The 27,880-nt window shown below is 48.3% G+C and overlaps 1 protein-coding gene across 1 annotated transcript; it reads right to left on the bottom strand.

Annotated features, from left to right (window-relative positions):
• Positions 1-402: 402 nt before the first annotated feature.
• slc16a1a (solute carrier family 16 member 1a) lies at positions 403-10,994 on the bottom strand. Its single transcript, XM_047026599.1, has 5 exons — positions 10,688-10,994; positions 7,710-7,985; positions 2,431-2,574; positions 1,455-2,234; positions 403-1,306 (listed from the first exon to the last, which is right to left on the bottom strand). Exons 2-5 carry the CDS (start codon positions 7,924-7,926, stop codon positions 1,059-1,061), a joined length of 1,389 nt encoding a protein of 462 aa, XP_046882555.1. The 5' UTR covers positions 7,927-7,985; positions 10,688-10,994; the 3' UTR covers positions 403-1,058.
• Between the last annotated feature and the right edge of the window lie 16,886 nt (positions 10,995-27,880).

Here is a 27,880-nt window from a genome sequence, read left to right as displayed (position 1 = left end):
TTTCCAACGGTTTCTGTTATGTCCGCCAGCACATGCACGAGCCGATGACTTCTGGCGCGGGAGTCGATCTCATTCAGAACCAAGCGGATGCAGTTAGGTCACATCAATTAAATCAGTTGTTTATTGAGTATAACTGCACCCCCTTTCCTGTGAAATTGCTTTATTGAACAATGTTGCAATATTAGTTGCACATTATAGACGTAATTCCATTCATACCAACGTTTCTGATTTTTCGTTAGTCATTAGTCATCTTATGGGGAGACAACATTAAAATATTGTGTGAAAATGTAAATCTTCACTGATTCATTACTTCAGCTTCCGAATGAAACATCTATTTGGTAATAGCAAAATGTAGAAGAGACTCACTGACTGCAATGATGATGAGGGCACACGCATGGAAAATAGTGGTTTGTCAAATCCAACCCGTCTCGTGAGTAGGCTATTTTATTCTCGTAGCACGGCATATACACACCTTCAATGATGACAGGAATGAATAAGAAAAATAGTAATAACCCAAACATTATCTGGCAGAGGTCTTAGTGACACCTCACATTTAAATGTTTGTAATGGAGGAGAATATATATTCAGTCAAAGTAATACTACACAAAATCCTTATTAATGTGTCACTGTGTCATATTGCAAATTATTCATGAGGGTTTCAGGAGTAAATAAATCGACTTGCAGATACATGTCCTTTCTTAACAATATTGCAAAGGATAGGTGAATTCTACAGCCTTTAAAAATGTTTTCATAGAAAACATTAGCAGTTATAATTTGGGAACACATATATTGCTAATGCTTGAAGTATTGTTGACATTGCAACTGATTCATTAGTTCCCTGTCTTTCCTCACACACTAACTACAACGAAGCCTCAGTTAGTTCTGCTTCTGTCATCAGTGTTAATAATACAGTCATGAAGAGAGGTAACTAGAAATGCAGTCGATCACATACTCTTTTTCTTCCTGAAGTCTGTCCATAAAGACTAGCACCACAGCAGTGCTTTGGCGTATACATTAACACGTTCACATCTTTACACATTAAGAAAGCCGATTGACTGTTAGACAGCTTCTTCGGCAGCTCCCGGCTCGTCGATAAAGGCTTCGAACTCTTTGGCGGTGTTGTTCTTGTTAGACAAGTCTTCTCTGTCCTCCATCTTGGCTCTCCTCTCCTCCTCTTTCTTCTCCTTGTCCAGCAGCCGGTAGTTGATGCCCATTCCCACGAACAGGAAGATGCTGGACACGACCAGAATCACCCCACAGATCCAGTATGTGTACTTGTAGTCATCGTAGATGTCTTTGAATCGTCCTATAGATAAACCATTGAAATCATAATTACATGATGATAATTATTTAACTTTTTCAGTTAACATATTACATATTCAATCTCATAATCATCCCGGTTGAGAGTGTTAAGTGAATCCCTGTAGTGTTGGCCGGTGTGACACCCTACTCACCCAGCAGAGGGGGCCCTAACAACACAGGCCCGCACTCCACGATAGTGACCAGGCCCACCGCACTGGAGAAACGCTGGGTTCCCACTAGGTCCATCAAGGTCTCGAACAACACTGAGCTCAGCCAGCCAAAGGCAAAACCAAAGAACAGGGAGTAGATGACGAAGCCGGTGTAGTCAACAGAGATGGGGGCCAGTAGATGACACACGCCGTTATACAGCACCGAGGCTGCGAAGAAGTACTGGATCCTGGGCCGGACCCACTTGGTGTTGGCTAGAAGCCCCATGGAGGGTCGGGCGACCATGTCCACAAAGGCCAGGACGGAGAGCAGGAAGGCAGCCTTCTCCTTGGGGATGTCCTTGCTCTTGGCGAAGTTGCTGAGGAACACCAGCGGGGTGAAGAGTCCGAAGAACATGATGACGTTCCCCATGAGGTAGAGGAGGAAGCCGCGGTGCTTGAAGAGCGACAGGTCGATGACGCTGTTCACCTTCTCCATGCACGTCTTCTTGGGGCCGTCTGGGTCGCTGACGACCGGCTGAGGCTTGGGCCCGATGGGTCTCATGAGGGAACCGGCCACGCAGCAGTTGAGGAGCAGGCCTCCCAGGATGAGGAAGCTGCCTCTCCAGCCGAAGTGGTCAAAGAACCAGCTGTTCAGCGGGGCCAGCGTGGACAGGAAGACCGGGCTCCCAGCCATGGCGATCCCATTGGCTATGGGTCTCTTCTTGTAGAAGTACTTGCCAATCATAGTGAGGGCCGGATTGAGATTGAATGCCAGACCCAGACCTGTTAGAACAGACTGTTAAGCTTGGGAATAACTGACAGAAACATTTTCACATTTGAATGTCAAAGACCCAAATTCATGATGTGAGAGTGTGATAAAAGAAGTGAGTTGACAAGAGTTGACACTAAGTAGTGACAGAGTTCATGGAAAACAAAAACAAAACCATTTGAAGCCAGAAAGGAAGCCATAAGAAAATACCTCCCACTACTCCTACACAGAAGTAAAGGCCTTCGACAGAGTTGCAGAAAGAGGCGGCGATCAGGCCGCTGCCTGCCAAACAGCCTCCCAGCATCATGATGGGCCGGCTACCATACTTGTTCACCAGGATACTGCTGATGGGCCCTGGGAGGGACAGGAGAGGGAGAGGGTGAAAGGTAGGGAGGGGGAGGAGAGGGAGAGGAGAGGAGAGGGAGAAGGTGAAAGGTAGGGAGGGGGAGGAGAGGGGGAGGAGAGGTAGAGGAGAGGGTGAAAGGGAGGGAGGGGGAGGAGAGGGAGAGGAGAGGAGAGGGAGAAGATGAAAGGGAGGGAGGGGGAGGAGAGGGAGAGGAGAGGAGAGGGAGAAGGTGAAAGGTAGGGAGGGGGAGGAGAGGGGGAGGAGAGGTAGAGGAGAGGGTGAAAGGGAGGGAGGGGGAGGAGAGGGAGAGGAGAGGAGAGGGAGAAGGTGAAAGGGAGGGAGGGGGAGGAGAGGGAGAGGAGAGGAGAGGGAGAAGGTGAAAGGTAGGGAGGGGGAGGAGAGGGGGAGGAGAGGTAGAGGAGAGGGTGAAAGGGAGGGAGGGGGAGGAGAGGGAGAGGAGAGGAGAGGGAGAAGGTGAAAGGTAGGGAGGGGGAGGAGAGGGGGAGGAGAGGTAGAGGAGAGGGTGAAAGGGAGGGAGGGGGAGGAGAGGGAGAGGAGAGGAGAGGGAGAAGGTGAAAGGTAGGGAGGGGGAGGAGAAGGAGAGGAGAGGGAGAGGGTGAAAGGTAGGGAGGGGGAGGAGAGGGAGAGGGTGAAAGGTAGGGAGGGGGAGGAGAGGGAGAGGAGAGGGTGAAAGGTAGGGAGGGGGAGGAGAGGGGGAGGAGAGGGAGAGGGGAGGGAGAGGGTGAAAGGTAGGGAGGGGGAGGAGAGGGGGAGGAGAGGTAGAGGAGAGAGTGAAAGGTAGGGAGGGGGAGGAGGGGGAGGGGAGAGAGAGGAGAGGGAGAAGGTGAAAGGTAGGGAGAGGGTGAAAGGTAGGGAGGGGGAGGAGAGGGGGAGGGAGAGGGGAGGGAGAGGGTGAAAGATAGGGAGGGGGAGGAGAGGGGGAGGAGAGGTAGAGGAGAGGGTGAAAGGTAGGGAGGGGGAGGAGGGGGAGGGGAGAGAGAGGGAGAGGGTGAAAGGGAGGGAGGGGGAGGAGAGGGGGAGGAGAGGGAGAGGAGAGGGTGAAAGGTAGGGAGGGGGAGGAGAGGGGGAGTAGAGGGAGAGGAGAGGGTGAAAGGGAGGGAGGGGGAGGAGAGGGAGAGAAGAGAAGGAGAGGAGAGGGTGAAAGGTAGGGGAGGAGATGGAGAGGAGAGGGTGAAAGGTAGGGAGGGGGAGGGAGGAGAGGGGAGGAGAGGGAGAGGTGAAAGGTAGGGAGGGGGAGGAGAGGGAGAGAAGAGGGTGAAAGGTAGGGAGGGGGAGGAAGACAGGAGGAAGAGAGGGAGAGGAGGAGAGACCAGCAGAGGGACAAAGGAGAGAGGAGAGAAGGAGGAGAGGGGAGGAGGAGAGGGAGAGATGAGGAGGAAAGAGGGGGAGAGGAGAGGGAAAGAGAAGGAGAGGAGAGGATAAATAGAGATGATGAAATCACGACAATACACAGCCAAGCTGATTATCTGCAAGTTATGAGTATGAAGTTATGTTTGACTATAAATGTCAACATTTTATTGTGGATTTACATGCTGCATTGGGCTGCAAAAAAGCCTTTTAATTCATTTACGTTCATTTGCTAACAGTGCCACCTACAGACAATGCCTTTTGTCAATTCAAGTTCAAACCAGTTTTTTACTGCGAACATTTCAGAGAGCAAAAATATGTTTGGCCACCAGAGGGCCTCAGAAAGACACCTCTGGCCTGTCACTGAAATCACACAACTTCTGCAATAATTTCTCTTACTGCTGCACTGCAGTAATATTTCTGCCATCAACACCATTCACAAAGCAATCTCACACAAAACAAGACACTCATGGTGAATTGATGGATTGCAAGTTGACAGGTGATGCTGTGCCTGACTCAAGTGCTGAGAATGAGAACGGACTCTCTTCAGTGTGGTGATCCTTTGTGGTCTCAAGTTAAGTACAGGCGGAACTGGGGATGTATGCAATTGTCAATGAGAGTAACATACATACATATTTACTGTGTGTATATAGGCCTACATACATACAGAGAGAGGGGGGGGAGAAAGAGGAGGGGGGGGGGGAGAGAAAGAGTGAGGGGAGAGAGACAGAGGGAAAGGAAAGAGAGGACCTAAATATATGAGGAGGTGGAAAACAGTGGGGATATTGACCATAAACCCACACCTAACTCACTAGGATTTGTAAACACACGCCTAAATGGTATGGAGGTATCAGCTGGCCACCCGCCACGGCCCTGTCAGGCCTGCCACGACGGCCCAACCAGCCAACAAGTCAGGATCCACGAGCTTGAAGACGCTTCGGCCCCCTCTGCCAAACCCCAGCGCCTCGCCACAAACCCAAATGGAACCTGACAGTTTTTGTTTAGAGGTTGTCCAGACTCATTTGCTGGCCCCGAGCAGGACAAAGGCTGGTTAGTTTCTAATGCAAGCTCGGCTGAATGCAAACAACGACTTTCCTCTGCTCTGTCTCCGAGGAAACAGTTGATCTGAGAGAAAGGTCAGGCCACCAAGCCATGTAGATTATTAGACCAGCGACAGACGAGAAATTGATGGAAGTGGTGGATGTCTGACAGTGTTCAGTGAGGACCCACCCCCTCTTGAGCCCTGCAGTCACTCACAGGGGTAGAATCACGCTCTACTGTGTGTGCGGTCTAATGTGTTGATCTGCTGTAAGGTGACCTCACAGTCAGAAGGCCTGGCTTTAGTGGCCCGGCTTTTGGACCGTGTGAAATAACAACGTCTAGAGAGAGTTTGAGTCCCACAGACTTGACGGATTCTGGCTCGGTACAAGGTCAAAGGTCGGCCCACACAGTTATTTGGACGTCATGTGCACTCAGTCATGTGGCCTGAACAACCAAGCCAACAGATTCAGTCAGAAGAGAGAGAGAGGGAGAGAGAGAGAGAGGATAGAGAGAGGAGTCTGAAAGTGAGAGAGAAAGAAAGACTGAGAGTGTGTAAGTCAGATGGAGATGAAAAGAAAGAGAGTTTGAGACCCTTGGCTCTGAAGCCCTTGATTGTGTCCTGTGGCTGAGAGCTACCTTCTGATGAGAGGAGGGGGTGGGGCTGTTGAACAATAAACAGCATTGATTCCCTGGTGGGGATCACCGCCACTGTTTAGTAGAGTAAAAAGGGCTTATTTGGCTTGAATACACACAGACTTTACACACATTGCGCTGATCCTTGATGTAAACTATGGGCTCAAGTATTTACAAACTATTTCCGAATTTTTTTCCTGCGAGACAAGCTGGGACTGAGGTTTGAGCTTGCCTCGCGTTACTTATCATGAAACAAACTAGGTAACTCGTGTTTTCTTTGAGACTCCCAGTATTTCCTGTTCAAAGCCTAACACAGGCATTAAGCTACCCGCACGCTTGCATTCCTTTTTGTTTGACCAACTGAAAATTACGTGTTTACTAGTTTGGATAAAAAAGGCTTGTTTGTCTTTGCCCCTGGAGAGAGCAGGACCTTTCAGAGAGAGCCCGGGCTTTGTGTTGCGTGTTCTCCAGGTTCTGAGCTGGTCTGCAGAGGACTGAAAAGCGGCTCTCAGATTAAAGCCCTGTACGTGATGAATGTCACCCAGGTGAAAGGAGATGTTTCTAGCCTTGGCAGGAGAGACCCGTCTGACATCACCCAGCTTGTGATTCGTCCCGTCAGCGGGGGGGATCACCCCCCTTTCCCCCTGGACGTCCCTCTGCCCAGACACTTCCATGTAAAGCACCTCACCTGCTCTCCGGATCCACATCAACAAGACAACAGGGCTGAAACCAAACACAGGACCCTGGAGACAGATAGAGTTGCACTCTTTCAATGGAGGGGTTTGAGAGCTCCGAAGGCCTCATTCGTCCTGATTCCACCAGAGCGGTGTGTGATTCAAGCCCGGGCGTCTCGTTCCAGACAACACTCTTAATCTTGATCTCGCGCTCCGTGACCTCAGAGGACACAGTCGATGGGTGGGAACCTGAGTGAGCTCTGTGTGTCTGAGGAGGAGGAATGTGGGTGGTGCGGAGGTAATGGACCTCCGTCCACAAGACATAGCACCTGCAGTCTCAGTAGGAGGTGGAGGAATACTGAGCAGGGAGGAGAGATTGTGGGCACGAAAGTCAGATATTAGGCCTATTTCCACCAATGTAAAAGCACTGGGTGGTCGTGGGGTTGTTATAGACTTGGTAAAAGCTGTGTTAGTTACGCCATGGCAGCCTAACAATGCATTCTTATTGCTGTGGATTGTTACTGACGGTGCGGTGCTTCACAAAGCACTTACTATGTTTTAGTGCGTTTGACATTTTCAAAATGTTCAAGGCTACAAATAGTGCATGTGGAAAGTTCAGGATCAGAAGCACGTACCTATTTTTATGTTTTTTGGGGTCAAGGAACAGTCTGTCTTAAAGGCAGGGTATCTACTACGTTAGATAAGCTCTTATTTGCCTAAATAAACGTAACATCTTGATAGCAACAAATAAAGAGCGGCAAGTTCTGTAGTCAGGATGCACGTTCATGTGTTTTGTGGGAGGGGGTGGGTTATTTTGGTTTGAATCGTCTCAAACAGAAGCTAAAATAGCTAGCTTCGAAAAACTCGCCTAACCTAGCTTTAACTAGCCACATTTCAAATCAACCCCATCTTATTTACCCAGAACAGTGAACAGAAAAATTCACAATATGGCTTTGCTGAGTGGTTCTGTTGAATTTCCTCGTCCCTGGAAAACCTAAAACAAACCATTAATCAAACAAAACATGACCCTGCATTCAGTCAGCGTGTTTCGGGGGGGCTGTGGTTGTTTATGTCATGTTATGCCACGTTGCTTTGAGTTGTCTTGTCCAAAGAATTTCAGTGCCCAGTCTGACCCTGTGTTGTTCTGTGCGTCTGACAATACAAAGACTTGAACCTGACCTTGAACTTGAACTTGTTTGGGAGTCAGATGACTGAGTGGTTAGGGAATCAGGCTACCAATCAGAAAGTTGCTGGTTTGATTCCCGGACGTGAAAAATTACGTTGTGTCCTTGGGCAAGGCACTTCACCCTACTTGCCTCGGGGGGAATGTCCCTGTACCTACTGTAAGTCGTTCTGGATAAGAGCGTCTGCTAAATGACTAAATGTAAATGTTTGTGTTGGACGTCGGATGCGTCAGCTCCACTGACCTCCTGCGTACATGACGGCCAGCATTATGGAGGATATCCAGGACACCTGACTGCTCGACACGTCGAAGATCACCTCGATCTCCTTGAAGAAGACAGTGATGGACTTGGGGAAGGCGTAGGAGAAACCGATGGAGATGAAAGCCCCCACCACCACCGCCCAGCCCCAGCCCCCCTCTGGGGGAGTGTAGCCCTGAGGGCCCCCTATGGCGGGGGGCATGGCGATGCACTGACGTCCCTCCGACCAACTCTGCCCGAACTCCGCCCGGCAACAGGAGCCTGTTGAGGAGAAAAGATGCGAGTCGGGTTAGTCAGCAGTTCAAAAGTGGTGTCTGTAGCATTCTAAGTCAGGGAGACACACTGATGTGGTTCTAGATTCAAGATGTGACGTGTTGTTTTTATTTGAACGGCCAACTGTTTTCTCCTCACTCTGACAGTCTCAGCAGGAGTGTTTGATAGCCAAATATTCATCCAAATGTTGTTTTCCCCAGATGAAACAAGGTTTGTTTTCGGGGGAGTCTCAACTCACGAAAATAAAACACTGGAGGACTGCCTAGACGGTGCCTTTATAAATCATATAGGTGTATTTTCTTATAGATTTCAAGTAATATTAGAAGTATATACTGTAGTAACATTCCCTCAGCCTCACACAGCCTCCCCCAGCCTCCCCCAGCCTCCCCCATCCTCCCCCAGCCTCCCCCATCCTCCCTCTGTCTCCCTCAGCCTCCCCCATCCTCCCCCAGCCTCCCCCAGCCTCCCCCATCCTCCCCCAGCCTCCCCCAGCCTCCCCCATCCTCCCTCTGTCTCCCCCAGCCTCCCCCATCCTCCCCCATCCTCCCTCTGTCTCCCCCAGCCTCCCCCAGCCTCCCCCAGCCTCCCCCAGCCTCCCTCTGTCTCCCCCAGCTTTCCCCATCCTCCCCCAGCCTCCCCCAGCCTCACAGCACAGTTCCACAGCACAGTGGAACTTTGATACATGATCTTGTTTTCACTTGCAATGATAATGTGGTTGATGATGATGATGATTAGAATGATGACTGATTAATGGTCTCATTAAGAGATGATTAGGATGATGAAGAAGACCACAATAAAGGGGGCGATGAATAGAGAGAGGCTGATGATGTCGACGATTACTAGGATGATGAAAATATCCCGTGACAATATGAGAAATGTGTCGCAACAACATTTAGACCGTTTTCATTTCGTAGGTGTGTGAATAGACTCTGAGATTAAAAGCGCTGTGGTAGCTGTCTTTAAACAGCGTTCCCGGTTTGTTGAGAACAATTGACAGTGATTCAGGAGTTTAAGTGATGCCACCTGGAATTCCTGGCGTCTGCAAGCTGTGATAAGAGTTGCAGGAGTGTGAAAAAATGGATTCTCCATTGAAGATCTATGGGGAAATTTGAACATTTTACATAAGACTTTAATCCTAGTGTGACTTAAGAAGTTCATATTTTAGGTAAATGTAGGTGGCCCAAAATTACCGAATTAAATGATGTTCTTCTCCTTGTATGTAGAACTGGATGTTTCAGCCGTGTTAGGAACCATGGAACACGTTCTAGTGAACCAGGTTGAAATGAATCATAAGTTGTTAAGTGTTTGTAAAAACATGAAACACCTTTATACTGTGACATTTGTCCAGTCAAACACTCTTAACACGACATGTCCTGAAAACGATTAAACAGTGCAAGTGTCACATTACAGCTACCGCAGTCTAGGAACTGCAGGCTCTGTACGATTGCAACAAAGGTCAGTTCAAAGTCATACCGTCTGAAAATAGTTGCAGCGTTTGTCAGAGGCTGAATCGACGCGTGTTCCGGGGTTGGTATGTTCCTGGTTTACGTGCTGGGGTTGTGACCTGGGTCACTATCGGTCGACTACTCTCTCATTCCAATTGATGAAAGGAGAAAACTATGTTTTTAAGTAAATACTGTCGGACTGCTCAACACTCACACACAAACATCAAGAATATACAGTAAGTCTGCAACTTTCTGTCAACTAAGAAAAGATTGATATTCAAATCTAAAATACGTTGGGCGCCACAAGTTCATCAAAGCTCCGCGTGAGACTGAAACTGGAATCTGTCACGAGCAGGGGGCAGAAACAATGCAGGCCAGTGGTCTAAAATAGCCGGGCAGCGAGGGCAGAGGGACTTTAGACTCAGCACGGCAGCCGAGCCAGGGGGGGCAACGTGGCTCTGTATGTCACAGCGAGGGCTCTGTGTGTAGGGGACATGGACTGAGTCACAGCGAGGGCTCTGTGTGTAGGGGACATGGACTGAGTCACAGCGAGGGCTCTGTGTGTAGGGGACATGGACTGAGTCACAGCGAGGGCTCTGTGTGTAGGGGACATGGACTGAGTCACAGCGAGGGCCTTCTCTCCCCTCACAAGGTCACGTCCCTCAGCAGCCCTCCCCCCCACTCGGAGAGGCGACGGGGGGCCGGCGTCGCCCGCCAGCCCTGGGACTTGGCATTTAAGCGAACATGCCCTCCAAAATGGAATAGTGACAAAGGCGGGCGTGCTGCGATCAGAAGCAGAGGAGCTGTTGCCCTGATGTGAGGCTGTTTCTGTATGGCAAGGCTGAGCCGTGCTCCGTGAGAGCTTGGATTTGTGTGATAGACTCGGGAGGAATGACTGTGAGACAGGGGATGCTGGTAGGGGGGGTGGTGGGGGTGCGATCCTCAGTCATAAACACTGTGGCCTGGATGGGGGGGGTGATTTAAGCCTGTGACCTCTTGATCTGCGTTCATGTGCTCTAACAACGCGGCTTTACATTTACATTTATGCATTTAGCAGACGCTTTTATCCAAAGCGACTTCCAAGAGAGAGCTTGGAAGGGCTTTACCCTTCATTGTGTTAAACCACATGAAACCATTCAGTTTCTGAGCTCTCCGAATACCAACTGACATTCTTCAGCGAGTTGAAATATAGTTGTTAACTTATGAACATTAAACATTAATTAAGTCCAGTTTTGAAGATCTTACCTTAGCAGAGGTTTCCAGGTGGACTAGGTCTGCAGATTGGGATGAGTAGCTCTCGTTGGATCAACTTCAGCACAAGGCGCTCAGCATTTTACCTCCAAGGCAAAACTCACTCTTGGAAGCAGCCAACACTTCCACACAAGAATCCTTCCAGAGGTCTGAGGTAATCCGGTGAAAAGGACCTGAATTCACGTCTGATGTGCACCCTGCCAAACACAGCCAAGGGGTGCAGTCTTACAGTTCTGCAGCAACTTCAGACCTTGAGACTGTCAGAGGCTGAAGTGAAGTTGACCAAGTTTGTAACCTCATTCAAACAGCTGGGCAGGCCTGGCTGTATTGTAGGAAACATTGATGTCAGTCCACCTCTGATTGGCTGACAGGGGCTCAGTGCCATGCCTCTAAAATTGTCCCAGCACCCTCCTCCTCTGTCGTGAGTCCAGCCCACAGCATGCTGGCCACTCCACAGAAATCCCCGAGGACCGATCTGGGACTACAGCACAGCTCTGCTCCCTCAGAGATAACACACTTTCAGTCCATAGGTTTCCTTAATAATCGGATCCACAATTAACATGATGGGGTGTTGGGAGTTACATTTAAATGACATTTAGTCATTTAGTAGACGCTCTTATCCAGAGCGACTTACAGTAAGTGCAGGGACATTCCCCCGAGGCAAGAAGGTTGAAGTGCCTTGCCCAAGGACACAAAGTCATTTTTCAAAGCCAGGAATCGAACCGGCAACCTTCTGATTAATAGCCTGATTCCTTAACCACTAAGGCATCTGACTCCCCAGTTGCATCAATCAGACATCCGGTTGGTCCGGTATGGGCCCAGCAGCCGGTATTGTATACTTCTGCTCTCCAGGAAGATGAACTGAAAGAGTGGGCTTGGATGTATCTTAACTCCCTGTGGGAAATGGGGGCAGTTTGTGTGTCTCCTCTGATTTCTAGGCTTGGGAAAGAAAATGTTTTGAGCTCAGGACTGTATTAAAAAACTCGCTAATCTCTCCACCGAGCATTAAGAGGCCTGACGCATTAAATAAAAACAAAATCACATTCAGTCCCTGTGTTAATTAGCCTCCACTTTGATGAGGTACCCGATGAGGACTTTATTGATGCAGGTAGCTACATAACTTAACAGTCTGTTCCTTAAGCAGACACTTTTGTACAAAGCGAGAAATGCAACAAATAGTAAGTACAGCATAGTTTAAAGGACCACAAGTTCCCAGGACTGACAGGACAGTGTGTTTACTAATTCAGAGAGAAAGTGTTCAGTAGACTGTCTACAGTAAGGCACAAAATGTAACCGATAACACAAGTTTCAAATACGTTCAGGCTACATTCCTGAATTTCTTTTACATTGTGACTGATTTGGAGGACAATCGTCAACCTAATTCCTTCACTCCTCCAATGCCACTTTTGCACTTTTGTTATAAATGACAAAACGTTCATTTAAAAACATCCAATGTTCAGCAAAAAGGATTCTGTCGCTCTCATGTATAGTCAAATCGTTTTTTAGCACAAGCACGAAAGCAGCCTTGACAGCATTGAGACATCTTATCAGTGATGGACAGCAAGACAGAGTTGAGTGTGAGTGACAGCACAGTCTCTGCTCAGCTTGACAGAAAACCTCGAGGGTAACACAGAAAGCCACACCGTCACATGGCTCCACTTTCTATCTCAATATCTCAGAAGAGCACAATAAAATACCATCAGATTAAAACCAAACTATTCCTGTCATAGCACACGCTGACCACCTGATGAAGCTGCTTGTTTATCCTGCTCCTTGTTGGAAACACGAACATAATCACACGTCCAAACTCAGGGTGGATGACATCACCTCCCATCTCAGGAAGTCTGTTTGTCTGGGGCTTACGTGATAGGCCAGGCCTCGCCTCGGGGGCCAATCATCATTATCTATTGTGTTTGCATGAGGGAGAATGGGGGCTGTGTGTGCAGGAATCAGCACTGGGTGTCCTCTCTGCTGCTTAAGCACAATGGCAGGCAATCAAGAAACAACCCTGGATCGTCCTGTAAAGTTGTTGTTGTTCGTGAAACAATCAGAGCGCGGGGACGTTTAAAAATTGACCCGGGAAGCCCGTTTTACCTAAACAGAGCTTAACCAGCACGGTTAAATGGGTTTGAATTCTAATCAGGGACAGCTCCGAACACATCCACCCATTTAAATGACAAGTAGCCGTGTCATTTAAATCAGAACTCGGCTTGCTTATTTCTGTGAAAGCGCGGGATTAGGCACCTCAACCATATGCTGGGAAACTGGTTTTATCCAGCAGATTACGACTGATTAGCTCAGCGATGTGAAATGCAGAGGGGTTTCCTGTGGAACGGTAATTTTCTAAAGAAGGGTCACAGTGTTGCTCCACAGGAGTCGCACGTACACACAAAAACAAGACGGAAACCAGGTTTCAGACCTCAGTGCAGTGACGAGGATCTGTAAAAGAGAACATCGACATATGTTCAGATATCATTCCCCAACCCTAACCTGTACAGTATATGACCAATTCAAAATCCATTGAATCAGAAAACTTGAAATCTCTTACCAGAACCCAACCAGACAACAGTGCTACAACAGGAAGCCATGCAACCTGTGGGGAAAAACTCTGCTCTTTTTGGCGTGGGGGCGTGATCGTGACAAAGGTCCAGCACAGTAGAGTTGTCTGTCCAATATCTTCTGGGGAGCCATATAGCTGAGTGTACAGGATCCCAAGGGAACTGTTTTCAACAATAAGTGCTCTATGATTTCCACATTCTTTTCCACTTCGAAAAAACAATCCCTCAATGAAATATCTTCAATATGTGCAATCTCCTTTACAGTGTGTATTGACGCTAAAATATGGATTTTCATCCCCTATTGGAGCCAGGCCAAAAGAAGCATTACATTTCCATACTACAACTACTAGTGCTGAAACATCAATTTTTTTCCCCAAATACAATTTTCTTTTACAGGTGGAATGTTCGAAGAAATCACTTCCTGTCCGGGTGCTCTTATGAATACTGTACAGTCTCTGACTTATTATCACTTTCTCTCGCTCTCTCCTTTCCCCTCTCTCTCTCTCTCTCTCTCTCTCTCTCTCTCTCTCTCTCTCTCTCTCTCTCTCTCTCTCTCTCTCTCTCTCTCTCTCTCTGTCATGACCCCGGCCTAGGCCAGACCGGGTTCTAGTCTGTTTCTTCCAGGTCCAGTCATCCATTCCACTTCTTCACTCCCTCCCGGTAACTCAACTCACCTGCAGCTCACTCCCTCATCAACACCACAGCTCTTAAACCCTGGATTGTCACCCACTACTCGCCAGTTTGTTGAATCATCGACCCCACGTCTGTATTCCTGGCTTTCTGTGTTTTTCTGACAAGACCATGCCTGTTTTTGTGCTGACCTTGTTTCTGTCTCAAACAGATCAACGCTTTCAGTCCTCCAGTCCTCCTACCGGTACCCCCGCTCCACCAATCTACCAGTTACCCTCAACCGTCCTCTCCATCTCTCTCTCAAATAAAGTCTGTGCACATCCAGAACCTTGTGTGTCGTGCGTTTGGGTCCTAAGTACACCCAAGACACTGTCTTTCTCTCTTTCTCTCTCACTTTCTGACTCCTCTCTCCATTTCTCTCTCTCTCTCTCTCTCTCTCTCTCTCTCTGTCTCTCTGTCTCTCTCTGTCTCTCTCTCTCTCTCTCCCTTTCTCTCTGTTTGGTGCTCTGCCCAACAAGTCACTGGGCGGCTGGGTTTGAGGGAAGCCTTTGTGGTCTCGTCAGGGATCCAGGGCACAAACAGGAGACAGTGCCATCGCAAAACTGAGTCATGGATTTCTGCGTACCCACTGTAAAAGACGCACTGACCGTAAGTCAGTTATTTTGTTTCCTTGAATGAAAGGAACCCGTAATACATTATTTAAACAAGGCAAATCCCCACATTCAGAACTGCCTGGGCCAGAAACGCTGAGGACACTAAAAGACTGGGGAACAGTAGTGTGGTTCTATTTCCCTTACATAAGCAGTGCGCAATAGCATACATTTATCAACAGATTTGGTTTTGTTATGATGAAAACGCACACGTCGTAGAAACTCCTAGGCTTACCTTTGCCCTATAGTTACCTGGCTCCAAATCTGTTGTGAATTACTCGGGAATTAGTGTCACACGTGGTCACGTGGGGTTTAGTTTTCAAACCCATGTTTACTACCAGGAACCCAAAGTCTGACGCCCCAAACATACGCGTAATTCCTCTTCATCTCCATCTTCTGAAAAAGACCAAAGTCCCTCACACAAACACTCCGAGGGGCTGTTTGTTTTGGATGCCGCCGCCTCCCCTCCGCCCCCCCTGCCAGAGATAACAAACGTATGGCTTGGCATTTCTCTGTGTCTGTGGACATGATACCTATGAAAACATGGCCTGGACATATGAAGTCTGGTGGGGCCCGTCCCCTCGCCATGGGGGCCCTATTGTTAGAAGGAAACCCCCTCGCTGGGGCGGGAAGCCAGGGGCCCCGGCCCCCCCTGGGGGGCTCTGTGTGATGGGGGAGGATCACAAGGCCTTCTGAAGGAAGGCTGAGCAGCAGGATGTCTCTCTTCATGTTATAGAAGGTCGGGCTCTGATAAACCGACCGACAGTGCCGTGATAGAACAGACCACCAGATAAACGTTTGCTCTAGCAGACGCTTGCTTTGGGTTTAATGATAATGGTGCAATATAATAATGTACAGTATATATTTAGCAGACACTTTTATCCAAGGTGTTAACTCCAATCCATACCTACCCCACCAACCCTTTAGTGTTCATTGTCCCCATCGATGATCTGATTGGTCCAGATTAGGGTCAAGCCACAGTTGGTGGCTTCTCAGGATTCAGCACATGGGACATGGAGTGTGTGACCTCACGCCAGCAGACAGGACTTGCTGTCAGCTGCATTAGCAGGAGTAGCCCCAGAGCTCCACATGGGTCCTGCTGTTCCTCTCTGTCCTCCACATGAAGAGCAAGGAGCCCTGGCTGCTTTGAATCCCCAGGGAGGCTGCTGCGGTCGTTAACGAGGATGAAACCTGATTGGAGTTTAACGGGTGAGGGGGTGAGTGGGTGAGGGGATGTGGAAGTGAGGTGATCACAGTGGTAACAAGAGCTTCCATCTCCTCTGCTCCTTTCTCCTACTCTAAGCACCTCTATACTTCCCTCTGCTCCCCACCTCTGTACTCCTCTCCTCTCTGCTCCTCTCATCTCTCCTCCTGTCTACTGTACTCCCCTCCTTTCTGCTTCTCTCCTCTCCTTTGCTCCCTTCCTCTCTCCTCCTCTCCTCTCTACTCTGTTCCTCCTTTCTACTCTACTCTACTCCCCTACTCTCCTCACTGCTTCTCTCCTACTCTCCTCTCCTTTGCTCCCTTCCTCTCCTCTCCTCTCCTCTCCTCTCCTCTCCTCTCCTCTCCTCTCCTCTCCTCTCCTCTCCTCTCCTCTCCTCTCCTCTCCTCTCCTCTCCTCACCTCACCTCTCCTCTCCTCTCCTCTCCTCTCTGCTCCTCTCATCTCTCCTCCTGTCTACTCTACTCCCCTCCTTTCTCCTCCTCTCCTCTCCTTTGCTTCCTTCCTCTCTCCTCTCTCCTCCCTTCCTCTCTCTTCCTCCCCTCCTCTCTCCTCTCTCCTCCCCTCTCTGTTCCTGTGTCTGCTTCTCCGCGGCCTGCAGCATGAGGGAGCTGACCTTGGGGGGAATGTAGAGAGCCGGGGGGGGAGGGGGTTGCGTGTAACAAGACCCAGCCATATATCAGGGAGGCAATTTGGGCCGCTTTATCCGATGGGGGTCAATTCCTGCCGCGAAGCCATACATCATGTTTTCAAGCCTGAACCCGCACACTCAAAGGAATCGGTTGGAGATCAATTTGTGAACGCACATGAGCCGACGATCAAATCCCAGCAAATCATACACAAGGAGCTAGACAGCAGATTCACTCCCCACTCCTAAAGGACTGCACAAGCCACAGAACCCTTACTGGGTTCAGACTATCTCTCTCCTTCCCCTCTGTCAAACGAAATAACATATAAAATAATCACATTTCAAATAAGTGAAGAGAGAGCAGAGAGACTGAGATCAGCACTAATGTTAATATCAGGGGGGTGGGGTTTATTACACTTTTTCAAATCTGCAAATCTGTCCTTCACACTTTGTATTAAGAAAATGATGTTGCATAAGAATTACGGCCGTAACAAACTACGCCTCTGGTTAGTAATATCAACATGTTACGTTTCCCTGCTGTCACACTGGCTCACTCGCTCCACCTAACAAGCAGATCCCCATCTTCTCTAAGCTCTGGAGGGCCTCTGAGCTGGCTCAGATGGCAGAATCTGTGAGAGAGCTTCTGCACTCAGCCAGCGTCTGGCTCATCACCCTTCCAAGGCAGTCAGTCTGAGGGCCGGTTCGGAGGTCTTTCGGCTGCCGGCCAGGTTCCAGAACAGCTCCACCTTATTTCTTATCACTTATCCAGAGCAACTTACAGCAAGTACAGGGAATCGAACCGGCAACCTTCTGATTAATAACTGCCATCCGACTCCCTATATAACCTGTGAGTTAATCTATAACTGTTCCACTTCCCCCAGCCCTAGCTCCCAGCCCCAGCCATAGCCCTAGCCTCCAGCCCCCAATCCCAGCCCCAGCCCCCAACCCCAGACCCCCGCCCCAGCCTTAGCCCCCAGGCCTCGCACAGCACTAACACGCTCCCTATCTTCATAACTCCACCATGGCATTGAAACCCCTCCATCAATCGAACCTACCTATCAAATATTTTTTTTACAGCCACTTTTTTACAAACACAAAGGCTTCCTGGTTGCCCACAGATCACATTGATAACACCTCTAAATCCTCAGAGAAGACTGGAGGAAACGGCAGATGTTTCCCGACATCTGGCCCTGGAAAGGGCTGACCACAGACCTGATTCACTGCACTGGTCCCATCACCCACTATAAAACAGGCTATATAAACAAGGTTTACACACTCATACAACACAGAAGTAAAATGTTGAGCATTCAGCATTTTTTGTATGTGTAGGCTACAGAACATAGTAAAATGATTACCTCCCGGTTCAAACGGTGGTCTAAAGTCCCTGGTCTACTATACAGCAGTTGGGCTCTCTTGTTAACCCTCATGAATTATTTAGCAGGGACATCTTGTGGCCACTCACAGTATTGTTTAGTATGGGTACCCAAACACAATAATGTCTTAAACCTTTCAGAAGAACCCTTCTGTGGATCTCCAAACAACGTTCCTCACCAGAACAGCATCATGACATACGAGACCCTACATTGACCCGACAAGATTATCAGAGCATTAGCGTGTCAACCGGAACGGTGTCATTTTCTTATCACAACGAAGATGATGTGTTCTCCATATTTAAAAACAGGAAAAGGTTTGATTGGATAATAGAGCATTCCTCTATACAATGTGTTGAACTTATTGACCCAATTAGCACGTATTTCCCTAAACAATGTACAAGAGAAGGGGGGGGTGGGGGGGGTGGGGGGGTTGACCCAGCGACTTTTTTCACATGTGGAAAAAAATGTTTTTAAAGGTTGAAAAATGAAAGGTTGAAATTTTTTTTTTGAAAACTGTTTTTTAAAGGTTGAAAAATATTTACAAAAAAGTTTTTGAAAAAGGCTCTAGGCTTTTCTGTTCTGCTCTCGCCTTTCCTCCTCTCTCCTCTCCTCTCCTTTCCTCCTCTCTCCTCTCTCCTTTCCTCCTTTCTCCTCTCCCCTTTCCTCCTCTCTCCTCTCCTCTCCTTTCCTCCTCTCTCCTCTCTCTTTTCCTCCTCTCTCCTCTCCCCTTTCCTCCTCTCTCCTCTCCTCTCCTTTCCTCCTCTCTCCTCTCTCCTTTCCTCCTCTCTCCTTTCCTCCTCTCTCCTCTCCTTTCCTCCTCTCTCCTCTCTCCTTTCCTCCTCTCTCCTCTCCCCTTTCCTCATCTCTCCTCTTCTCTCCTTTCCTCCTCTCTCCTCTCCTCTCCTTTCCTCCTCTCTCCTCTCTCCTTTCCTCCTCTCTCCTCTCTCCTTTCCTCCTCTCTCCTCTCCCCTTTCCTCCTCTCTCCTCTCCTTTCCTCCTCTCTCCTCTCTCCTTTCCTCCTCTCTCCTCTCCTCTCCTTTCCTCCTCTCTCCTTTCCTCCTCTCTCCTCTCCTCTCCTTTCACTTCAGGTGTGGGGGGGATTTTTGTTGTTGTTGAAAGGTTGCAAAAAAATAAAGGAAAAAAAAGTTTGAAAGGTTGATAAAATTTGTGAAATGTCTGGAGATACTGAACTGACTTCCGGATATACTAAAAATGTTCTCCCATATTCTCAAAGCTTCTTACTCATCCTTATGAGACTTGAGTGTTTCATATATGAGTGTGTGAATGTTCAGTAGTATGAATGGGTGTGAACGTTTCATATGTGTTTGTGTGAGGACAGTCTGAATCATTTCCTGCCGGTCAACAGCCGGTCCTACTCCGCAGTGCAACGGCTCATCAGCCCGTCTCACAGCACGGCTGATTAGCCATCCACGACTGTCCCTCTCCTCAGACTGCAGTAGAGATGTGGGGTTAGAAACCACCAATAAACAACACTATCAATTTACAGTGTCTACAATGGGATTAGACTGCTTAAGGGCCGAACATTACAGCGGCGATGATTAGAACGAATCAGTTATGGGATGGACGTTTGAAGAGTAATGCTTCGGTGATACAGGAATTCCTCTATGTCATCAGAAAGTGAATATACTCTGCAATATTCATTTGTATCATATCCATACAGTACCCATTTTACGCATGAGGTGGTTGTGAAAATTGGCTTTGAATTGCTGCACGTTAAGTGCATTTTGTATTTTACATTTACATGGTTAGATGCCGACCAACAGAGTGTGGCGGCAGGTCTATGATTTCCAGCGCCGCTCCACCTCACCACACAAGAGACTTTGATTTGGTCGCGCTGCAAACACATATAGGCCACTGTTCGCTCCGCTCTCTGCACCTTCATTACCCGGCTCGGAGGAGGGATGAGGACGAAGGGGGGGATTACAAATACACCAGGTGCATATGTAAATACGGAGCCCTGACGATGATTCAGGTATAGTGTGAATCAAAGGTAGTAGAGTAGTGCTTAAAAAGAGAGGAGGAAGGAGATGAGGAGGAAGGAGATGAGGAGGAAGGAGAGGAAAGGAGGATGGAAAAAAGAGACGCAACACTATTCCATGTCCGACATCTTTTGCAATGTTTATTTTATTTTTCCATGTTTTTGTTTAGCAGTCTACAGAGATATCTTTACAGTATGTTAATTCCAGCCATCAGTTCTCTTGTCAGTGAACGTATTTATGCAGGCCGAGTCCGACTGAGACCCCATCAATGAATTATTAATCGGTGCCACTGCAGTTTTGGATGATTCGTCCAAACTTTTCACATAGATATCATCAACGACTGGATCTGGCTTTACCAGTCAAGTTAGTGCCCATGTAATATTCATCAGCAGAGATGTAGGGGACTGTAGCATCTCTCAGTCCCAGGATTTAGCATGCATCTGTGGAGAAAAACAATAACAACAACAATAACGACAGCAAATCCTCCCCACTTGTAAAAAGCCAGCTTGGCTCTTAGCGTTCTTCATCCCCCCTGGCCGGAGGGATTTGCTTCAACCTTCCCACTGAGGGTCAGAGGGGTGGCACGGACCCTCTCCCTCTCCCTCTCCCTCTCCCTCTCCCTCTCCCTCTCCCTCTCCCTCTCCCTCTCCCTCTCCCTCTCCCTCTCCCTCTCCCTCTCCCTCTCCCTCTCCCTCTCCCTCTCCCTCTCCCTCTCCCTTCCCACTGAGGGTCAGAGGGGTGGCACGGAGCTGGCCACACGCCTCGTAATGCCTCCGTAGACCCGAGGGGATAAGGAAGGATGGGAGAGAGGTTTTTTGTTGCTTTTGTGTGCGTGTGTGTTGGTGAGGGGGGAGCCGGTCAAATCAAATCCAAACAAATCTAAAATTGTTTGTCTAGCCCTCTTTACAAGCAATGTGACAGAGGGATTCACAGATGCCCACAGATCAGCACCTAAACCCAAGCTAAACCCTCAGGGAAGGCAAGGAATAATCCTCCAAAATCTCTGATAGAGAAAACATGAATGAAACCTCGGGAGGAGTAATTCAGTGAGAGATCGTTTTCTCTAGAGAAAGATGGCTGATTTTGTCAAGATGATATCTGGACGTTTCCTGAGCTTCTCTTCTTGACTTCTCCGCAAGGAAATGTAATAAGCGTTTGTGATCAATTTCCACACGGGACTAACATTTGGGTCTTAAAAGAGAAACAAAATGAAGGTTAATCTTATTTTTGTCTTCCCTCTCTTCGCTGAACCCTCTCTCTCCCTGAATTTCAGCTGAGCTAAAAGATTATGCTCTTCTGACCAGTTAAGAAATCAATGACATCACGATGACCACGGTTTGTTGATGACATCATAGGTTTGTTGAAACCCCTTCCCATGGCAACAGCCCTGTTGATTTTGTACATTTAATACTGTATTCCATCTTGCAGACGCCAAGCGAGATACACATAACGAACGCTAAGATTAAGGATCACAAGGTCGTAGTTTTAACAATATTTCAGTGGTCAGAGTCCAGGAACGTTCTGGAACAGATCTACTTGTGGAGCATTAACAAGATCCCTGTTGAGTTCGAATGCTGCCAGAATCTGTATGCAGCCTGGCCAGCTTCAGCAGGTGGAGGACCTGAAATATTCATCAAACATCCGTCTTCTGACAATGAAGCTACACTACACGACAATGGTCACAGTTTCAAACGGCCGAGGTGCCCGAGAGCCAACAGGGACCTTGCCCGACATGATATCTGCTTGTCTCACTCAGTAACTCTGGTGTGGATGCTGCGCAGACATTCTCGGCTCCATAGCGTTAATTAAACAGAAAGCATGAGAGATTCATTGCCGCCGTGAAGGTAAATGTAGCCCTTGAAAAGAGCTACACTGTGGGAAAAAAAGACATGTAAATAGCAGGAAGGCAATGTATGAATATTTCATTTGCTGGCCGTGCACTTGCACAGCAGATACAAATAAAGCTCTGAGTGAGGACAACTCGATGAAGGTCTGTGGGTAAGAGCTATTCCGTGTTATCAGATTAGCCTCCGACGCCTCAGTGAATCTCCAGGATTGTGTCATCCTTTATGTAAATGTCAGGGTGAGTCTCTTTGTGGCATGTGGTGCTACATGGCAACATCGGGTTCACACAGTCTGTGAGGTCACAATAGCCAACACCAGAGTTCCAGGACTGGGAATTGTGACTGAACAGGGACTACAAAAGGTCACGGTGTAAAATGGCACCGATTTTTGTTCATTGTCAACTTAATATTTCTACAAGATGGAGGCCTACATTGTGAGCATGCTCCAGATTCTCCTGAGGCACAACCAATCAGAACTCCCCCAGGACAGAATCAGGTGGGAACTCACCTTTAAATACTGCTTCTAGAGAGACTGTAAGTTCATACATGGAATTGTGTAAAAATAAACTAAAAATCTGATAACTGTTGAAAGTGTTGATTTCAACAGTGTGGGTTGATCTCATGTGTGGGTTTCAGCCAATCAATGACAGTCTTTCTTCAGGTGTCCTAAAGCATTCCTACTATGAGACCTTTGAAAACAACCCTTGTTTTGGGAAAGGCAGTCTGGAGATGATCACACCTGTTCCATATCTACAGTCGTGGACATAGGTTTTGGCAATGACAAATGTTATGTTTTGCAAAGTTTGCTGGTTCAGTATTTGAGGAAAATGTTTTACATGTTTCTATAGAATACTGGAATACAATAAGGCACATTTTATATATTTTTAAGCTTTTTTTTTGTAAGAAGAGTTTCAATATATGCAAATAGTCCACTCTTTTACAGCAGTCAATCTGCTCTTAAAATCCAATCAGAATGATAGAGTGATTTCACCTGGCTAGAACTAGTTCACACTTTCCCCTGTGCTGATGATATGACTTACTGAAATGATGTTAGCAGTCATTTGATGCCAAGGCCCAGTAAGCTTTGCAAACACAAAATGTATGCCGCTCCCAATACTTTTGGCCACGGCTGTACTCGATAAACAAAATGGTACATGACAATTAACAACTAACCCAAAGCCGAACCAAATAATGAATATCAGCAGATCTGTAGTCATTCTGAAACCTTTCTATAGTTTGACAGTGTGCGCATCTACAATCTACAGAGGACAAGTTTAACCTATCTGAATGCTGTAATCAAATGACATTTACAGGACACTGCCGGTCCCTCTAAAGGGCAGTTGACACTGCCCCAACAATGTCCAACAAACGTCCACCTGCATCCAACATTTTACTGTTGTTTGTAAAAATAACTGTCATTTTCGCACTGCCCAACAAACACTAACAGTCATTTCAATCAGGAGAGACCTGGATAGTGAAAGATATTTATTACAGAATAATAAATGTACAATGTTTGGAGCTTGGACCCCGCGGGGAATTATATAAATCAACGGGCGCCTGCCCAACGCCCAAAGAGAATCCCCCGTGGAGTCCAGACACTGGTGGCGGTGGCACAGCCGACGACCAATCGAGCCGAAGATGGAGACAGGAACCGGGCGGCAACGGGGAGGTGGAGGGTTGCGCACTTGATAGCATGAACAAACTACACAGGGAGAGAATCGTATTTAAAGGCATGGATCATATGACGCCATGTATTGTAGGCGGGAGCGCTAATCAACCTGAACCCCAGTGACCGCCCGACCCGAGAACGGGGGAAGGTAGGGCGTTCTTAGCGGGGGGAGTGAGTAGTGAACACTACGATTGAGCCCGAGTGCAGGGATCAGTCTTGCCTGACTGAACTTGCGCTATGCTTCATATCTCACCAAACTAACACAACCCAACAACTGTTGACTGTTGGTGTGTTAGTGTGTGTTGGTGATTGTTAGTGTGTGTTTGGGCAGTGTGAACTGTCTTTAAGCCATTTGAGGTTCACGTCCTCACACACCTCCCGGGGAGAAGACAGAAGAGAACACACTTCACAGCAGGACGACTCCTGCTCGGAGCAGACCTGACCCCTAAAGGTTTACAACATTTACAAGAGAGAAGCCGTTTCTGTTTAGAATCCCTGGAGATGACGGAGGACACATGAATGGCGCTCATTATTTCCTGTTTCTTCCTGTCTCCGCGGCGCCCGCTGTGCAACAGGCACCTCAAGAGGGATTAGAGAGATCGTCTGCCGGCAAACCTCCTGTGCCCTCCGACGCAGAAAAGAGTCAATAAGCCATCAGCTGCTCCAATCTGGAACGAGATGAGGAACGTAGACGAGGATTAAGAAACTGCATGTATCTCTGAGCCTGGCATTGTGTTCTGCCTGCAGCTACTGGTGTGGGGTGAGAGGGAGCGGGAGGGAGGTGGAGGGGCGGGGCGGGGCGGGGGTAGGGTAGGGTGAGGGCCGGTGGGAGGGTTGTGGTGAGGTAGATGGGGAGAGGGGGTTGAGGTAAGGGTCAGGAACAGGGAGGGGGGATTGGGGTGAGGGTGGTGGGGGCGGATAGGTATGCATCATAAAAGGTTGTTGTCGTTGACTTCTGGACAGAGGCAGATGATTCAACTCTTGACCTTGTTGATGCTGAAGAGCTGTGACATAATCATGAACTCCAGCCTTATGAAAATAGATCGATGTTTGAGGATGGTCGGGGGTCAGGGAGAAGGGAAGGGTCAAGGGTCAAGATAAAGGGATCAATTGAAAAGCCATTTAAGATCTGCTTGTGAACTAGGACCTGGAAATGATATCTGGTGTCTGTGATCATTGGATCTGCACTGTGAGCCCTGGGAAATCCCTGGGGGACACCCCCCCCCCCATCCTGGGAAAAATATGATTTGTCCCCCCCAATAAATCACTGTAAACATAGCTATGTGATTTCAATAATATTAATAATACACAATGATAGCGCCTTGCTGATTATGGACACAATGGCACTTTTTAAAATGTGCTACGTGTTACAGCAGTTATTTTGATGTCCCCCTAAGGAATTGCTCTTGAGAAAATGTCATATGATTGTCCCCCCCCCCCCCAAAGTTGACAGCAGATTTTCGCCACTGGCTGGGAGTAATGTTGTGTTCAGTGGCATCTTGATTCAGTGAGTAGCATCCTGATAATACAGTACAGTGCTGGAGAACTGTAGATAGTGATACTGTAGGCCTGTATCTGCACCTTTCACTATCTCCATCTCTTTAACAGACTAATAGAGTCCTCCTGGGTTCATTATTAAACTGAGTGAGACGTTTACTCCGAGATAATTACCTGTCCCCAGCTAACAACTAACTGCTAATGAAACCCTTAATGGTAACTGCACAGTCTATCCGCGTACGTAATTTGAGCTGCGTCAAATGTTGAACGTGTGTAATGTTTTCCTCATTAAACTCATCTCAACTTAAAATCCCCTTATCTGTCTGAACGAACACAAGCCTAACACAAGCGTAACGTTCCATCAAACTAACTAACTTTGAATAAATGTCTTTTTTATTCATAGTTTGCACAACAGCATAAGGGTTGCCAACATTACCGGACATTCCGCACGTACCGGGATATCATTACTGCAGCGTCATCTAACGGACAGGACACCGAGGCGGTCGTCAGACTCGCTCATTAGACGGGGTCGACACAGAGAAAGGGCAACCGAAGTGTGACAGGTTTGTGGCGAAGGGATTTGGTCTGGACGGCGGTTATCGGAGGACGGACGATGTAGGCTGAATTGGATATTGATCGCGGGAGGGTTTCAAAGTGAAGCCGGTAGCAGTTGGTGAACTGAGGCTCATTTCACGGAGATGGAACAGGAGTGTGGACGTCGGGGTATCATCTCACTGTCATCCAAGGACACAGACGTCTAAAACGCAGCGCTAACGGCTGAACATCTGCTCCTGCATGAATGAACCCATGGATCACGGACACCCGAGTCTGTCCGTGGACCGAAGAAGTGCGAATAGAAATTGTAGCCTATTTATAAACATTTTACAAAACCGATTTCATACATATTTTTTTACCAAGCTTAAAATGTTTTCCTAGATCCCTTACAAACCCTGAAAAGGAAAAAATGAATAAGTTAGTGATCACCTGTGAGCTGAAACCTGGCCAGGGATGTCTGTGAAGACAAGAGCCTGGTGTTTCATCAAGATAAAGAACACACCAAGGTACAATCCCAGGCTATATCAAGGCCATCTTTCACGGCCATCGTTCACAGCCTGTCACGTCCAAGCAGGTCTCAGTAACGTTGCTCACTGTGTGTGTGTGTGAGAGAGAGAGAGAGAGAGAGAGAGAGAGAGAGAGGGGAAGAGAGAGGGAGAGAGAGAGGCCTCTCTCCAGCACAGGGCCCTGTGATGGCTGCCACCACCACCTCACTGACATGCTCTCGGCAGATAGAGATTGATGATAGCATCCAATGCAATCTAGCCCGTGTCCGAGTGTCAGACCCCCTGTCGGGGGGGGGGGGGGAGGATCAGGGACCCCAGGAGTCTGTCCTGGGAGAAACCCTGGAGCCCCCAGAAGAGGGCGGAGCTTAGAGCTCAGAGCGTTTTGGCCGTAGATGAAGAGGTCACAGGTTCAAATCCCACCCAAACTCTTTGTTGCTTTGGATAAAAGCCTGTGTTAATTAAAATGAATACCAGCCTCAGGTACGAACCAGTTTGTCTCTTAGCATCTCATAGCAGAGATGGACGATTAGCAAACACAGGCTATTGTCTTTTAGCCATTAGATCAGGTAGCAAACGAGGCAACAGAGGGAAAGTCCAAGAGAATAGTAAAAATACAGGCAAGGGTCAAAATCACGTAAGATCGATACATGAAAGAGAAACGCTAGGTCTGCCGGCCTACCGTACACCAGACAGGACTTTGCAAAGACCAAGGAGACATGAGTGGTGTCAGTAGTAACACAGATGATGAGAGCGTCCGATGTGCAGTAATCAACCAGATGAGACACAGGTGCTGAAGTCAATAATCAGAGGGCCAGAGCGCTGTTGTCTCTCACCCGCTGACCACTAAGGGGCGTGGCCGTGACTGTAAGGGAAAATTTACATTTAGCCATTTAGCAGACGCTTTTATCCAGAGCGACTTACAGTAAGTACAGGGACATTCCCTCCGAAGCAAGTAGGGTGAAGTGCCTTGCCCAAGGACACAACGTCATTTGGCACAGCCGGAAATCGGACCGGCAACCTTCTGAGGAATAGCCCGATTTTCTAACCACTCAACCACCTGACTCCCTTTACCATGTTATACTGACGCTAAAGTGTTTCAGATGCAGTTGAATCCTTTCACGGCAGTAACAACCCACATGTGCACCATCATGTTAGTGATGAAGAGTGACGCAGAAAGTGACCAGGTATGTTATGGCCTCGGCCCCCAGGCGAGGAGAGGGTATCGTCCGTGACTGACTCCACAGGTTAACATGATTATTTTTCATTTGAGCTTCTGGTCTGCAACTTCATTTTTCTCCATCTCCCCTCGATGTGATAGTCTCTCTTCACATCAAGGGGAGAAGACAGCACCATAATAGAAGATACAAACCACCCTTCACCCTATGACCCCAATGAGAGCCTACAGCCCTCTCCCCCTCCACAACCCTGCCCCCCCCCCCCCCCCCACCTCCACACACTCTCACACTGGACACACACTCACACACACCCCATCCTGCTTCGCACACATGGACACGTACAGCCCCCCGCCCCCCTCCCCCCCCTCACACACACACACACACACAGGGTTGCCGTGGGTGACCCTCATTGTTTGCTTAAATCAAAATCCAATTGGCCTTCCTGGTGGTTACTTTTCAGCTTCCTGTCTCCACAGCAATAAGTGTGGTGACACCCCTCAGACAGATGTCCTTGTCTGGGCGAGGACTATTACCCCCAGGGAGGGGTCTGGGGGTTGGGGGGGGTTATTAACCCCAGGGAGGGTTGGGGGGGGGGGGGTTCCAGAGAGGAGCCCATGCCCCGGAACACACCGCCCTTACAACACAGGACTCAGGACGTGAGAGCTGGGGGAGGACAGGGGCAGGGAGGTGATGCTGTGTGTGTGTGCAGGGCGAAGTGAGTGTGTGTGTTGGGGCGAGGTGTATGGGTGTGTGTGAGTGTGTGTGTGAGTGTGTTTTCCAGGCAGTAAGGTTTGCTGGTGAGGAGCAAAGTTATTTTGTTATGTTGTTGTAGTTTTTAAATGTTCTTCAGTGTGGGATTTGCATTCTAGGCTGGACATACA

This window comes from Hypomesus transpacificus, chromosome 9 (genome assembly GCF_021917145.1).
Source record: "Hypomesus transpacificus isolate Combined female chromosome 9, fHypTra1, whole genome shotgun sequence".
Classification (NCBI taxonomy): Eukaryota; Metazoa; Chordata; class Actinopteri; order Osmeriformes; family Osmeridae; genus Hypomesus; species Hypomesus transpacificus.
This window is presented reverse-complemented; position numbering and strand designations above follow the sequence as displayed.